The sequence below is a fragment of the Sciurus carolinensis genome, chromosome 3, assembly GCF_902686445.1.
Source record: "Sciurus carolinensis chromosome 3, mSciCar1.2, whole genome shotgun sequence".
In the NCBI taxonomy this organism is placed as follows: domain Eukaryota; kingdom Metazoa; phylum Chordata; class Mammalia; order Rodentia; family Sciuridae; genus Sciurus; species Sciurus carolinensis.
In genome coordinates, this window is record NC_062215.1 from 17801709 (window position 1) to 17817413 (window position 15705).

The following is a 15705-nucleotide window of genomic DNA, read 5'->3' on the forward strand; positions in this document are numbered from 1 at the left end:
GGCAAATCAGAGAGACCCTGTCTCTACATAAAAATTATATAAAAGGGTTGGAGATATGGTTCAGTGGTTAAGAACCCTAGGGTTCAATTCCTGGTACAAAAAAGAAGAAGAAGAAGAAGAAGAAGAAGAAGAAGAAGAAGAAGAAGAAGAAGAAGAAGAAGATGGGGCAATGCACGATTGGGCAAAGACTCTACAGAAAAGAGGTATTGGTTCAGGGAAGGAAAGGTCGCCTAAGGAGAGTCCTTGAAAAAGATGCAGCTTGAGCTGAGTCTGGGTTATAAGTCAGACCTGTTTCTGGTACTGGGGGAAAGAGCTGACTAGGACAGAGTCCCTCTCTTCAAGGGGCTTCTAGACTGGGAATACTAAGAGGGCTTCATGTAGATGGGGGTCATACCCCAAGGAAGGGGGAGCAGGAAAATAGATAGAGACTGGGTCTCTCACATATGAGCCACCAGACTATTATTATTATTATTATTATTATTTATTCTTTTTAGATATACGTGACAGTGGACTGTATTTTGACATATTATACATACATGGAGTATAACTTATTCTAGTTAGGATCTTGTGGTTTTACACGATGTGGAGTTTCACTGGTCATGTATTCATATATAAACATAGGAAAGTCATGTCCGATTCATTCCACTTTCTTTCCTACATGGCAATGTGTGTAGGAAACGCCAGACTTCTTTATTGGCTTATTACATGACAACCCAATAAACTTTCTTAACCCACTGTTGTGCTAGGTGTCACTTGTAGCAGCTGGACCTACAATCTAATAAAGGAATGGCTTAGCAATTGCCACAATAATGCTATGTAACAAACCACCCTGAAACTCCAGATTGGACTCAGGCTCCCTGCAGCAGAATGCTGTAGTTGTCTAATATAGATCCGTCTCTGATGCTGTGCTGACCACTTGGCTACACCTCTCCCTGCATCTCTGTTCCAAGTGTATTCATTCTGCAGCCCAGGCTGGAGAGGCAGCAGCTGCCGGAGAGAAGCACTTCTCCCAGTGAAGGCAGATGCACACAAGGGCCAGCAAAACATCTGAAGGCCTTTTGTACTTTATGTGAAGGATCAAAGCAAGCCCAAATCCAGAGGACAGGAAAGGACACTCTACTACATTGAAACCCTGGATGCCAGGAGGGGAGAAAAACTGGGGTCAGTAATTCTCTCTCAGCGTGTGATGAGCCCTGGTTTGGAGGTTACACAATTTGGACCCACTCTTCTAGTGGTCACCTGGAATTGCAGCCTAGTGAAAGGAAGTGCCACCAATGTGGTGGCTCGGCCACCTTCTCTATTAGATCAGGAGCCCTGAAAAAGAATCACTTCCCCTTCCTCTCCACCCTGCTCTGCTCCCTTTCCCCCAGTGCCTAGTACCAAGCCCTGCCCTTAGGGATGACTCAGAAATATTACTGGGTGACTTTTAAACCATTCCTTCATTCTCACCATGTGATTTGTTACAAAAGAGAAACTGACAGTGCACAGTGCTAAGTATCTGCCCCATAAACTGTAAAGAGACTGTGCCACTTAAAGCTGAGATCTGTCTCATACCAATTTTGAATCTGCTGCCCCCAATAGGGGCCTCCAGAAGAAAGGACTAAACACCAAAACAGGTGAGTGACATTGCTTCCTCTAAGGGTCATTTGAAACTGGAAAGATTCTCATCACTTCCTAAGAGGAAGGCTGTCTGAAGGCACCAAGCTAGTCAGCGATCCACGTGTCTTAAGGGCAATTTTAAGACAGTGAGATTGATCATTAAAGCCCACACTGTGCGCTGCACAGTGGCTCACACCTATAATCCCAGCAACTCAGGAAGCTGAGGCAGGAGGATCCTAAGTTCAAAGCCAACCTCAGCAACTTAGTGAGGCCCTAAGCAACTCAGCGAGACCCTGTCTCTAAACAAAATACAAAAAAGGGCTGGTGGAAATGTGGCTCAGTCATTAAGTGCCCCTGGGTTCAATCCCCAGTACAAAAATAAAATAAAATTTAATGTCAATTTACCTCCTGTTCAGGTTGATAAGTGGAGGAGTGTGCACACAGGGTTGTTGTGAGATGTCTTGGTTACAGGGAGAGGATATTTTTGGATGGGGGGGCAGGGATTGAATCTAGGGGTTCTCTACCACTGATCTATATTTCTGGCCCTTTTTAAAATATTTTCTTTTGAGACAGGGTCTTGTTAAGTTTCTTAGTCTGGTTTTGAGGTCGCAATCCTCCTGCCTCTGCCTTCTGAGTCGCTGGAATTACAGGCATGCATCACTGCACCCTACTATATGTGGAGGATTTTAGAGATAATTATAAAAAGTGATGGTCCGTGGCTCTCTAATGGAGTAAGGAATTCTCTTCATGAATTACAACTAGGTATTGTAAGGTATAAAATACCCTAAAAAGGACTTGGGATATAGCTCAGTGGTAAAACACCCTGGATTCAATCTCTAGTATAAAAAAAAAGTATGTATGTAATATTTATGTATAATATTATATATTATACATAATTATAATATGTATACATATACATATATATACACACACCTTCTAGGTATTTTATAGTAGTTTTTAAAAATGAGGTAGACTGGAACAATTTATCTCCAAGATATGTAGGCGTTGGTAAGTGAACAAGGCAAGATATAATCCAGTGTGTACAGTATGAGACTGTGCATTGTATGTTATCTGTATAAAACTGGCCCAACACAGTGGCCACTAGCTACACATGGATAAATACAAATTTAGCCAGATGTAAGGGAGCCTACCTGTAATCCCTGTGACTTGCAAGGCTCAGAGAATCAGAAGTTGGAGGTCAGCCACAGCAACTTAGCCAGAATCTCAGCAACTTGGTGAGATCCTGTCTCAAAATAAAGATAAAAAGGACTTGGGATATAGCTCAGTGGTAAAACACCCTGGATTCAATCTCTAGTATAAAAAAAAAGTATGTATGTAATATTTATGTATAATATTATATATTATACATAACTATAATATGTATACATATACATATATATACACACACATATATATACATAAATATATTATATGCAAATATATTATAAATTAAATTAATACAAATTAAAAATTTATAGTCAACTTCTAAGTCACACTAGTCACATTTCAAGGGCTCAGTAGTTACATGGCTAATGGCTACCATATTGGACAGCATGGTAGACTATTTTCATCACTACAGTTCTGATGGACATGCTGGTATAGAATTCCTCTGGAAGGACATTACAGGACACTGGTGATGGTGGTTGTCCTCAGAGAGGGCAACTGGGAGGTTGCAGTATCATATGCCTTTTTATACATTTTGAATTTTATATCATGGGTTTATATTGGGTATTTAATGATAAATTTGAAAAAATAAAAATTGGGAATTAGGAATCCCTATAAGGGGTCACTATACTGGGATAGTGGTTCACAGGAGATAACTTTGTAATTTGCCTAAAACAAGTTAATAGATATTTTACTTTTTTAAAACAGCTTAAACTTTTTAGCTCCTGCCAATCTCTCTCTCTGTGCTCTTAGGAGCTCACAGGCAGCAAAGTGAATTAGTAAGTAGCAGTGGAACATTAAAGGAAAAACTCAACCAGCTGCCATGCACTGGTTGACAGTTTTTTTCCTCTAAGAAATGTGTGTGGGTCATTGTGATTTTATTCCACATGAATAATCAACAGTCATAGTTCCTCTTGGTAAGGGTGTTTCCAGTTCTGTAACAGAAATAAGTGTTCTGTGACACATACAACATGTCTCCTAAGCAAGTTTGATTATTAACAAAATGAGGGATGGGAACTCTGCTTGGAAGTAACCTGAATCCAGGCCAAATAGGTGGGAGTGGGATGGGGAAAACCATAACACCAAACTACCTCTTAGAGGAAGAATGCACATCGACTGGGAGGGGACAGGAAAATAAAAATCGCCTGCTCAAAAGGTAACCTCTGAAACAGTAATTTCCAATTAATAACTGCAGGTCTTTTGAGCACCCGTCACAGCAAGAGGCCTCTGAATGCATGGGTGCATCATACACTTTTTGCAGAGTAAATAAATCGTGTCACTATATCACTAATAGGAATCATACACTGAAGGTGTATGCATGTATCTCATTTAAATCTTATAACTATTTGGAAGGGAGATCTTATTCTCAATTTAATAGGAAGTTGAAGCTGGAGGATAACTTGCTTAAGTTCAAAAAGATATATATTAGGGCTTTTCATGTACCACATAAAAGAAATCCAACTAAAATATACTTGAATAAAAAATGGCCTATAAGCTTATATAACAGGAACCCCTAAGGGCTTAAGGCTGGCTGCATCCTTGGCTCATTGCATCCTCTCTCTATCTGCGTCTCGGCTCCACTTTCCTCTGGGATAGCTTCAGCCTTGAGAGGACTCCCCTTGTCTGCAAGAACGGTCATCAGTAATTCCAATTCTCCACTGCTGTGGAAGAAATGGCTCAGAGAAAGACCTTCCTCAAAAGGTTTCTGATTAGCCTGGGACCATGGGTCAGGGAAGAGGAGGCTCTGAATGGCTGGCCACGGTCTTGCACACATCCTGGAGCAGGGAACTTAAACCCAGCAGAATCACAGTGAGTGAAAGAGGCTCATCCCAAAAGTAAAATAAGACTGTTGCCAAAAGCTCAGTCCTTGTCCCCAGTGCCACTCCTATGAGGAGGACACAGTTTTGAGAAAAAGGAAAAAAAAAAAAAAAACCCATAGGAGACTCCTGTCCAAGAGGTTGCCCATCAAGGACAAGTGAGAGTTTTTAGAGGTGATTCAAAGGCTACATTCCAGGTGTGCCCTGATGGGTGTGTGTGTACGTGTATGTGCACGCGTTTGTGTGTGTGAGAGAGAGAGAGAGAGAAAGAAAAAGAGACAGACAGACAGACAGAATCCACTTGTTAATTTGATAGATTTCCTAGATCCTCTGGAGCCATTCCCCAAATCCGAATTACTTCATTCCTATGGTTGGAGGTGTGCTCGAGGACAGATAACTGGCGTAGGATGGATAAGAAGAGTAATCCTGTTTCCCCTGAGATCAGGAAGGGTAAAATTAGGGAGGGGGAGGGAAAGAAACATGTCTATTTTTTAAAAAATTTCTGTGTGGGTGTGGTGGTGCACACCTGTAATCCCAACAGTTCAGGAGGCTGAGGCAGGAGGATTGTGAATTTGAAGTCAGCCTCAGCAATTTAGCAAGGCCCTAAGCAACTCAGTGAGACTCTGTCTCAAAAAAAAAAAAAAAAAAAAAAAAAAAAAAAAAGAAGAAGAAGAAGAAGAAGGGTTGGGGATGTGGCTCAGTGGCTGATTGCCCCTGGGTTCAATCCCTAGTACCAAAAAATTAAAAATAATTAAGTCGCTGTGGCAGAGCAGCTACGGCTATATTCAAAGCATGAAGTGGACCAATGTTACAGGAAGTTCTATTACCAAAAGACGAGAGAATGAGATGAGTAATAGAGGATCAAAGATTGAAGCTGGATTGAACTAACCTTTAAGCCCAAACTCAACAGTTCTTCACATGTTCATAGATACTATGAATCTGGAAACTTCTCAAATTCTCTTCTCTGGTCCCACAGTATTTTGCAGGTGCCTTTATTATTGTTGCAGTCACAGGATAACTTTTCCCCCCCATCTGGAGTCTAGCTGGTGGGTACATGCTCCATTATGAAATGTTTTGTGGAAATGTGCGATACTTACGTGCATTTGTGCATTGCCCTCTCTTGCCATTTCCTCCGCCCTCCCTCATCCCACCCCAGGCCTTTGTACAGTTTCACCTTGTGTAGAGCAAGAGGAGAAGAGGTAGACAAGTCTGCAGACTTTTCAGAGTTAAGGAACCTGGAAAATAAGGGACCAGGAAATAGGGACTCCTGAAAAGCAGACAAGAGGTTATTTTGAGGAATTCCACAGTTCTGCATTCAACAGCTGAGTGAAACTGCAAGGGAATAACTGAGGGGATGTAGAATGCTTGATTTGGGGGCAGGACATGCTTGTCCCAAACCATCAGCGTTCTGTCTGTGCTGATTATGACCAGAAACAGCTATCCATTTTCCAAGGTAGGTAGGTTTCCTTAGAAAAGTCCATACCTTCCATCTTGTTTAAAATGTTTGACATGAAAGAATAATTTGTATGTGTGTACTTGCCATCTTCCTGCTCAACTGCCAACTGTACTGAACACTGTGACCCATCTAGCCTGAAACTGAGGGGAGGAGAGTTACTGATCAGGCAGCCCAGGATCAGGGTGGAGCACCAATGCCGATATCCAGTTTTATAACTGGAAGTAGGCACTGGGCCCCCAAGTTCTGTGGAGATATGAGGGATACCTTTCTTGCCTAAAGGCCAAGGCAGCACAAGACCCCCGACCAAAGTCAGTGTAGTTTGTTTCCAAGAATTGGCCTGTCCCTGGTCACCCTTGTGCTCTCTTAGGGCCTGCAAGTACCTCTCCCCACCCCAACAATGCACAGTCCTGACTCAGGCTCTAGGCTCTCATTGATCAAAGTTTGCAAGTGTTAAGTGCTAAAGCACGGTCCCTGGGGTTCGTTACTCCACATTTTTCTTCTAAGTTCATTTGAAAGAGAGATGTCACTTCTAGGAAGGAAAGAAAACAAACAACTACAAGGCTGGAAGAGAAAAAGCGAGCCCCTGGGTTTCAGGCCTCCAGGGCTGACGGGCATGGCGCACACAAGAGACAGCCCAGAGGAGCCTCAAGGCGATCACGTGGTACTAGGCGCCGTCAAAACAGGTATGTTTTCCCGGCTCCTAAAAACCAGGAAGAAGGCTCCGATTTGGGCCCAGGTTTTGCCTACTGGGCTGTAATGATGCCCTCGAGAGGCAAAGGCAGAGTATGTGTTATCGGTGCCACTCGGGTGGACAATCGTCGGTTTTGTAAGGATAAATCACTACCCCAAAGTCGCTCAGTTGGTGCCAAGGCCGAGAGGAGTCAGGGACCCAGAAGCCTGGACCTAGTCGGACGCAGTACAGTCGCTTTCCTACCCGCGCCGGTGGCCTAGCCCCTCGGAGCCGGGCTGGCGTGCAGGAATCTGAAGACATCTATAGCACTCACCTGCCGCCTGGGCTCCGCACCCGGGGGCTTTGAAGTGCCCCTGGCCCCGCCCCTGGATACTCCAAGGCCTACGATTGGCTCCTCGGGCTGGAGGCGGGGCCTTATCGCCTAGTCAACGTGATGGCGTCAGGCGCTGGGACGCCGCTTCCTGTTGTCAGTGGCCGGGAGGCCCCAGCGTCGGTTCGGAGGCTGAGGGGCTGCCGCGGCCAGGAGCGCCCCCAGCCCAGCTCCCCGCTCCTTTTGGTGAGTTAGGGGTCAGGGGGCGAAGAGGGCAGCGTAGGGGCGGTGGGGCCGTAACTCGAACGGACAGTGGGTCCTCCAGCCCACGCGGTGATCCCAGACCCCTTGGTTGCCTCGAGACAGTTCGGCTTCCGAGCCTCTGCTCTCCCAGCCCGCGCTGGGCTCTCACCCTAGCCTTCGATCCCTGCTACCACCGCTGGCACGTCCTCTCCATTTTCTCCCCTCCGTGACCCGACCTCAGCTGTTGCCCCCATCTCCTTACCGCCGGTCTTGCATAAATGCAGCCTCACTCGTGACCTCTCTTTAACCCAGTTGCAACTCGGAACTGGATATATCCCTTACCTCCTCTTAGCCAATCCTCACCCGTCTGGCAATCCTAATGCTCCGCACAAACCTCCCCTAAACCCAACATTCAGGTTTCCCCTTTTCTGGCTCAGCTTTCTCATCCCCAGCTCCCATACCTCTGCCCAGCACCCCCACACACACCCCAAGTTCTGCTTATCTCAAACATCTACCTTTCCCCTCCTCTCATTAAAGACCTACCACAAAAATAGGTGCCCTATTGTACTCACCCCCTTCGTGATAACTCTGGTCTCAGCCTTATCCCAAATTTTGTGTGTATCTTCTTCACAGACTTTGCCCTTAACTACCTAGCTCATTATATATTTCTTTTCCCTCTTCTACCATCCTGAGGACACCCCATCCCTAAGTCTTTGTTAAACTGTCCCCAACTCTTGTTGCCTCAGTTCCTACCACCCTCTTCCCTCTTATTAACAGAGATCATTCATGTCCTTTCACCTGTTGTCTCCATAGCAACTCTTCACACCAACTCTGTACCCATTCTTCTCCTAACCAAGCTTCCATTCAGCCTGAAAATTTAGTGCAGAACTCTCTGGGAACCCCACCAGCTACCCCTGAACAGTCAGGTCTGGGTGCTTGCTCAGAGCTGAGCAGCTTGATTAACCAAGCAGCTTGACTGGTAAATGAGTTTGGGGAAGTAGAGATACCCTAATCTTGGGTCAGAGGTTTTTCCTGGTGTCTGGTCCCTTATACCTGTTCCCAGGAATCGTTTTTTCCCACCATTCATATTATATTACTTGTGTTGACTGTTGGAATGGTAGGTGTCATTGAAATACCTGTAAGGTGAGAGATGGTCACTCATCCAGCTCACTCACCCTGGGACAGCTGAAGCCCTCCCTTCCTTTTGACTGTATTCTGGACCTGGAGAAACTCAGGGAATGCCACTGGGGTTGGTTCTGTTTACAGAGCCATGGCCATGTGTCTTGTCCTGGCACTTGTGGAGGATCCTATCTCAGTGCTCCTTGCCAGAACTGATGACAGATCAGTTCCAGCACTAAACACAGGGGACACATGGTGTCAGAGTCATGTTACATGTGAAGAGCAGAGGTTAGTGGGTCCTGAGGGAGCTGAGACGTAGTTGGGTTCAGAAGCTGTTGCATTACTTCCTCTTTTGTAGGTGCTGGATCATTGAATTTTAGCAATTTGGGTTTCACGAACACAAGAAGCCAGGTTATTTCATAGTAACTGAGGCAGACAGATGTTTCTGAGACACCTCATGCTCACCATTTATAGCTTCCTGGAGACTTTTTGTTTACATTTCCTCTGAATTCTGATGACCTGGTTTCAGAAGGGTTAGCCATTTGAAGGCAATTTATTTATTTATTTTTTGGTGCTAGGATCAACCCAGGGCCTTGCACATGCTTGCACTGAGTACACCCCAAGCTCTGGCAGGATTTATAGGGCCCCCAAGAGGACCCATTGTCTTTGCTTGTCACTATGGTCTTTTGAAAACTGAATGGCAGTGCTACCTTCAGTATCTTTGCATTAAGATGCAACTTACCTGAATGGCTTTCAGCCTTACTGACAGCTTTGCTTTGTTTTGTTTTGTTTTTTTTCTTTAACTTTTTTATTTGTTCTAATTAGTTATACATGACAGCTTTGTTTAGCAGCAGCTGCACAGTACCCCTACCACTTCAGAATGGTGTACCTCAGCTCCCCACAGTCTTCAAAATGGACATACCTGCACTATGCCCTGTTTTCATTGTATTTGTCAAGTCATTCAACAAGCATTTTCCAAGTACCACTGTGTGCCAAGCGCAGTTCTAGGTATAGAAATGCAATGGTGAATGACTCAGGCAGAGTTCCTATTTTCTTTCATTCAGAGTTTGTTCCTTGCCAGGCACAGTGGTGCACACCTGTAAATCCCAGTGACTTGGGAGGCTGAGGCAGGAGTATTGCAAGTTTGAGGCCAGCCTGGGCAACTTGGTGAGACCCTGTCTAAAAATGAAAAATTGAAAGGTCTGGGGATGTAGCTCAGTGGTAAAGCACCTTGTTAGAATTCTACAGCATATGGGACAATGATATGGGGAAAGTGGGGACTACTGGCTAGAAAGGAAGGAGGAAAGATATTTAGTGTTCACCACTTTCACAGTTCTGTCTTCGCCCACTAATCCTCGGTCTGGGGATCACAAGCTAGAAATTTCTTACCCTCCGGCATATTTTTTTTTTTAACTGGGAATTGAACCCTGGGGCGCTTAACCACTGAGTCATATCCCAGCCCTTTTTATTTTTATTTAGAGACAGCGTCTCATCTATTTGCTTAGGGCCTTACTAAATTGCTGAGGCTAACCTCAAACTTGTGATCCTCCTACCTCAGCCTCCCGAGTTACTGGGATTACAAGTGTGTGCCACCACGCCCTACCTCACCCTCCAACATATTTAATTTTAATCTATTGCTCTGAAGGACTTATCCATCCCACCCCATCCAGGACACTTGTCTAGAAATCCACCCTGCTTCAGATAGAAGGAGATGCTATTTACTCATTCAGCACTCACATGTCTGAAAGATCAGCTGCCTTTCCGAATCAGAAGATAACTTTGTCATTCTTTTCCAAGTGAAATAACATGACTCATCAATTAGTACAGCAGTTGGATGGCATAAACACCAGCCTGTTGTTCTGAACAACCAGGGCAAGATTCAGGCAGTAGACAGAAGGCTGTTAGGAGTGGCTGAGAAGTCTCTAAAGAGAATTGGTTGCTGTTTACCGATGGGTTTAGTGTTTTGAGAGTGGTAAAGCCAGTTTATCCATTTCTTCATTTAATGTAAGTCTTGTCTAAGCTGTTCTTCTCTTTTTATCTCTTCCTCGGCCTCTGGAGGAAGTGAAATTGGACATACTGTATATAGAAGGACAGGCGGTATAATGAAGAAAAACAACTAGAACTGGCTTTCCTGTGTGTTAAAACATTTAAGAAAGGACAGCTCTGAAACTCAGGTACCCTGGGAAGGACTTGGGCTCAGCTGATTGGGGCTTTAAATCTGATCAGCAAGACTATGTCTTGTTGCTTACAGGCCTTATTCAATAAAGTGGAGCTTCTGACCACAGCTCTGAAGAGTCTATGAATAATAATTTGCTTAATTTTTTTTTCTTTTCTTTCTTTTTTTGGTACTGGGGAATCTTACCCATGAGCATCGACCACCTACTACATCCCCAGCCCTTTTTATTTTTTATTTTGAGACAGGGTCTTGCTTAGTTGCTGAGGCTGGCTTTGAACTCCATCCTCCTGCCTCAGCCTCCCAAGTCGCTGGGATTACAGGCGTGCACCAGTACCGCCCCCCCCCCCAGCTTGCTTAAAATTTTTCAAGTCAAAGACCTGAGATAGTTTGATCCGATGGAAGAGCGAGGAGACCAGAGAATCCTGTCCCTTAGCTGAGCCCTGTTTCTACTTAGCTTCCGTTTTCTCCTCTGTAAAATAGGGATGATCATCTCTCATGGAATTACTCTAAGAAATAAATGAGGTTGGAGAATGAAATCAAAGAAATTTGCTTTGTTCACTCTGGAAAGCCACGGAGGGTTGAACGAGTGTCTGTGTAGGGGTGTGATTGTGTTTGGGGGTTACCTGAATGGTGGGAGTCACCTTTCCCCTGCCAGTCTTTCCCCAGTAGCCGTTGTTCTCTCCTTACTCCCTTCAATGAAGCCATGGTTCCTTCCAGTTTGGTTCTTGGTATCAATAAAGGATATTCTGAGAACAGGAAGTGACACCAGCCCATCCAAAGGTAGATTTGGGATCTGAACCACCCAGTGGATAATGAAACACTGACCCAGCAGTCAAGAGATCCAGAGCCTCTTAGTTTCCACCAGCAAGTTCTTATGTCATCAGTGGTCACATTCCTGGCTCCCTGAAGTGCTGCAAAATGGACATGAATAAATAGGGTATTTTGACCTTGCTATGAAGAAAAGTAGAGGTTTCCTGAATTGTGGCCTGAGCCCCAAAGTCTTGATCCTATTTTGTAAATTGTGAATGCCTATTTGAATCCCTCTGACCTGTTGGTAGTACAGCTCCCTTAATTTTAGGTAAGTTACTTGTCTCCCCACCCCCAACCCCTTTTCTGAACCCAGGGGCACTCTACCAGTGAACTATGTCCCCACCCTTTTTATTTTGAGACAGGTTCTCCCTAAGTTGCTGAGGCTGGCCTTGAACTTGCAATCTCCTGCCTCAGCCTCCCAAGTTGCTAGGATTGTAGGTGCACATCACCACACCCAGCTGATGTCTCTTAACTTCAAGTTTAGTTAGTTAGTTAGTTTGTTTGTTTGTTTGTTTTAGCAGACTGGTCCTTGGCCAGAGCATCCAATTATTGATAGCCCCTTCTAATAAATGCTCTGTTATTCTCAGCTAATTAGTTAATGAGGGCATTAGTTAATGAACCCAAGCTATTATTGAGATTATTAAGGTCTCAGCCCTTTGGGTCCTTGTAGCTGGCTGAGGAAAGGGCAACTTTGGAGCCTGAGGGCGTGTTTAGAAGGGCTTGAGGGAGTGGTTTAGGCCACTGGAATTGTGGATTGGGCTTGCACTCTGTGTCTTGGAGCCAGAGGCTGGATTTTACCTGTTGGACAGCATGAGGGTAACTTTGAAGGAACCCAGCCTCCAGGATCAGGCCTGCTGGTCAGCATAACCTATTAGCAGATCTCGGGAAGCTCTGAGAATCCACTGGTAGATGGAACGAAATATGGCAGAGGGTGAGGTGTCAGCCAGGACCTGCAGCCAGGGCCACCTTTCACACACACCTGCCTCCCTCTGTGGCCTCCCTTGGAAGGTCCACTCTAGGCCCTAAGTCCTTGTGCCTTCTTTCTTCTTGGCCAACAGAGGCCAGAGATGGAAGCAGCAACCTCAATGAAGGCCACCCTGCTTTCTCCTTCCCAGACCCCATGCTCCACCACACTCCTGTAATCCTTGCTTGCCAGGCTAGTCTTGCTGTCCCTGCACCCTCTCTTGGGTCCCCAGTAGAGTTGTCTTCCTTCCAGCCCACCCATGGCACTCACTCAGAATCCGGGATTCCTTTGAGCTGGGCTTGGCATAACCCTCGAGGCTGATAGAGCAAGGCCACTGTCAGCCATGGCACCTACGATAGTTCCTTGACCTGATGAGCTTCCATGTCCTTATCTGTCAGGTGGAGATAATAAAATGGAACTCCTGTGACTAGGAGGAGCATAAATGAGGCAATCTATGTCACGTTCCTTGGTTCTGTTAACTTCTCTGGGTCATAATGATTTGAGAGCAGAGACAACTGTAATTTTTTTTTTTTTTTTTAATTCCCCTGAGGCTCAGCAGAGTATTCACTAGAGATTTGTTTAGTGTGAGGGTCCACCCAGGCCTTCCAACAGCACCTTCAGGTTCTGGGGAGGGAGCCAGCTGCCCTGAGGGATTTAATGTTGTACTGACTTCCAACTATTTGGGGCAGTGGCATTCTTTGATTATAGATTTGGGTGGCCACACCCTTTGGATTGGAGATGCCATTTATACCGGTAAGAATCTTACACATTCTTCCTCTCCACCTGAGAAATCTGGTACTGCGCCCTCGCGTGCCTTGCTGGTTAGGGGTAAACTGCAAGCAGAACTCGTGTTGGTCTGTTTAGACACATCCCTGGCACCCCAAAGGAGAAGCAGAAGTGTGCTAAGAGTTCTCTATTTTGAAGCTGCTCCACTTGAGCTTTCCACTGCTGAGCTGGCAGACCCCGGATGGGACGAGAATTAGGGGGCCTGCTTCAGGGTCGGGCTTTCAGTGGTAATTGTGAGTCCTGGTCCGATTCTTGGCACCTTCAACTGAAGCTTCCCCGTTGCACCCTAGATCAGCGTGTGGTCCTTACCCACACCCACATCCCACAGGCCCTGGCTTTGGGGTCACCTTTTGGTATGAAGAGCCCTTAACCAACCACGCACTTGTGGCACGCAGGGCGCCTCACCTCCCAAGCATTGAGCCTCTGATTTTTTTCCTTCCGTTTCCTTCCTTAAAATCCACTTCTGGTTTTTACTTTTGTGTTGCTCAAAGGCCTTTCAGTTGCAGTTTGAGTGAGCCTCCGCCTGCTGCCTGCTGGGAGGGAACTCTGGCTGCTGGGGTGAGTTGGGAGCCTGCTCACCTGGCCACCATCTCTCCCTGCAGGTGTCATGTGAGTCTCCTCAGGAGCTGCTGCCTGAGTGGAAATGCTCTCAGTGGTGGAGAATGGACTGGACCCCCGGGCTGCCATCCCGGTAGGTGGCAAGGGTGGGAAGGGCTGCGGAGGACTGCCATTTTATTGGCTTTTCTCACTGAGATGAATGGGCAGTGCCTAGAAAGAGGCCTCAGACTGAGAAAAGGTTATAGCAGAGGCAGACCCTGGGGAGATCCTGCCCTTTCTAGATCATATTGGTTGTAAAATGGGGATTTATTTTTAAAACATTGGGGGAACAGGGGAAAGAGCTCAGTGGTTGAGGTTTGCCTAGCATGTGTGAGGCCCTGGATTTGATCCCCAGCACTGCAATAAATAAATAAATAAATAAAACCAGGAAATTAAGTTATCTGAAGAAGAAGGATTTCCAATCAGCCCTCTGCCCTTAGGCCGTGATTAGGTCAGTTTGGTCAAGGTGCTGATTTGATGCAGAACAGACTCTAGGCACTGGTTTGGTTTTTCAAGAGTGGAGGCAAATTGGTAGCTTACATATGTCTGAATATGGGCATCTTCCAAGGTTTTTCAAACATGGTTGCTTGTCACCAGTTTACCAGATCCCTCAAATCCCCTTTCTTGGAGAGTCCTTTGCTCCATGCTAGTCCCAGGGCTGTCTCAGGCACTCTGGACTGGCTCTGTCACTTCCCTTGTAGAGGCAGAAGACTGGAGAGCTTTTGGACCGGTCTCTCAGCAGAATCCTGAGGTGGCTTCTTGGGAGAAGCCAGTATTGCCCTTTCCTCCCTGCTATTTCTCCCCAATTCAGAGAACTTTCTATCTGAAAGGAACTTCAGCTCTCAGAAATGTACCTTCCTCTCCTGGCCACTAGAGGGTTCAGCTTCACCTGGTATTTTGTTGTTCGTTTTTGGTACTGGGGATTGAACCCAGGGGCGCTTAACCACTGAGCCACACCCCCAGCCCTTTTATATTTTTATTTTGAGACAGTGTCTTACTGAGTTGTTTAGAGACTCTAAGTTGCTGAGACTGACCTTAAACTTGAGATCCTCCTGCCTCAAGCCCCCTGAGTCGCAGGATTGTCAGCATGCACCATGGCACCCAGCTCCCAGCTGGTTTTTGGGCAGAGGCCCTTTTCCTTCCCCATCCCCACCCTACCCCTCATGGCCCTCCCATCCCACCAAGGGCCCGTGGAGCAGGAGCAGAGCTGGGTCAGTTTGACCTTATAGCATGGCGGACTCTTTGAGGCTAAGGTTTCTTGAGGGTGTATGCCTATCCCATCCCTGCATACTTAACTCAACACCTTGCAGACACTTAAAAGTATTTTTTTTTTTTTTTTTTTTTTTTTTTTTAGTTTTTCATTTAACCTTTATTTGGTCACCTGGAACTTACATGGACATCAGGAACATTACAGAACTCAGTGATGCCCTCTGGGGCTGCCATTACCCCTCTCTGGCTATCCCTGCCTTGGAAGTCCGGAGATTTTTAGTTTTTATATAATCTACTAATAATATCTTGCATTCATTTTTTGAGTTGGTATTTCACTTTCTTGCACATTTTCTAATATATTCATTTAACAAACATTTATTGAGATCTTATGTGTACCAGGCACAGTGCCACATGTTGAAGACACAATGATGAATAAAGAACTGGTCCTGCCCTCCCTCAAGGAGCGATGTCCCCAGTACTATAGATCAGGAGATATTATTTCCATTTAACACATGTGGGAATTGAGGCTCAGAGGTTAAGTGAAGTGTCTGAGGGGACTCAGATGGTTACTGACAGAGCTGGAACTGAACGTAGGCCTTCGGTTCCCAAGCCTAAAATCTTTCTTAATGTAGCTATACTCCTGTTTTCTTGATTTGTGTGTGTGTGTGTGTGTCTTGCTGGGGCTTGAATCCAGAGCCTGGTGCATGCTGAGCATGCTTTCACTGAGCTTTACCCCAGCCCTTTCTCTATGTTTTTATTGTTCC

At 45.6% G+C, this 15705-nt stretch overlaps 1 protein-coding gene across 3 annotated transcripts in view; it reads left to right on the forward strand.

The window, feature by feature from the left end:
- The first annotated feature begins 1505 nt into the window (after window positions 1–1505).
- Window positions 1506–15705, forward strand: part of Plekhm1 (pleckstrin homology and RUN domain containing M1) — a 49916-nt gene continuing 35716 nt past the window's right edge. For 2 of the 3 annotated variants that reach the window (XM_047545746.1, XM_047545748.1), the window contains exons 1-3: window positions 1538–1616; window positions 6570–7283; window positions 13738–13826. In XM_047545746.1, the coding sequence (XP_047401702.1) occupies window positions 13779–13826 (48 nt within the window). In that variant the 5' untranslated portion in view covers window positions 1538–1616; window positions 6570–7283; window positions 13738–13778. Of the gene's footprint in view, window positions 1617–6569; window positions 7284–13737; window positions 13827–15705 lie in introns of all 3 variants that reach the window. The other variant, XM_047545747.1, reaches the window with a different exon arrangement.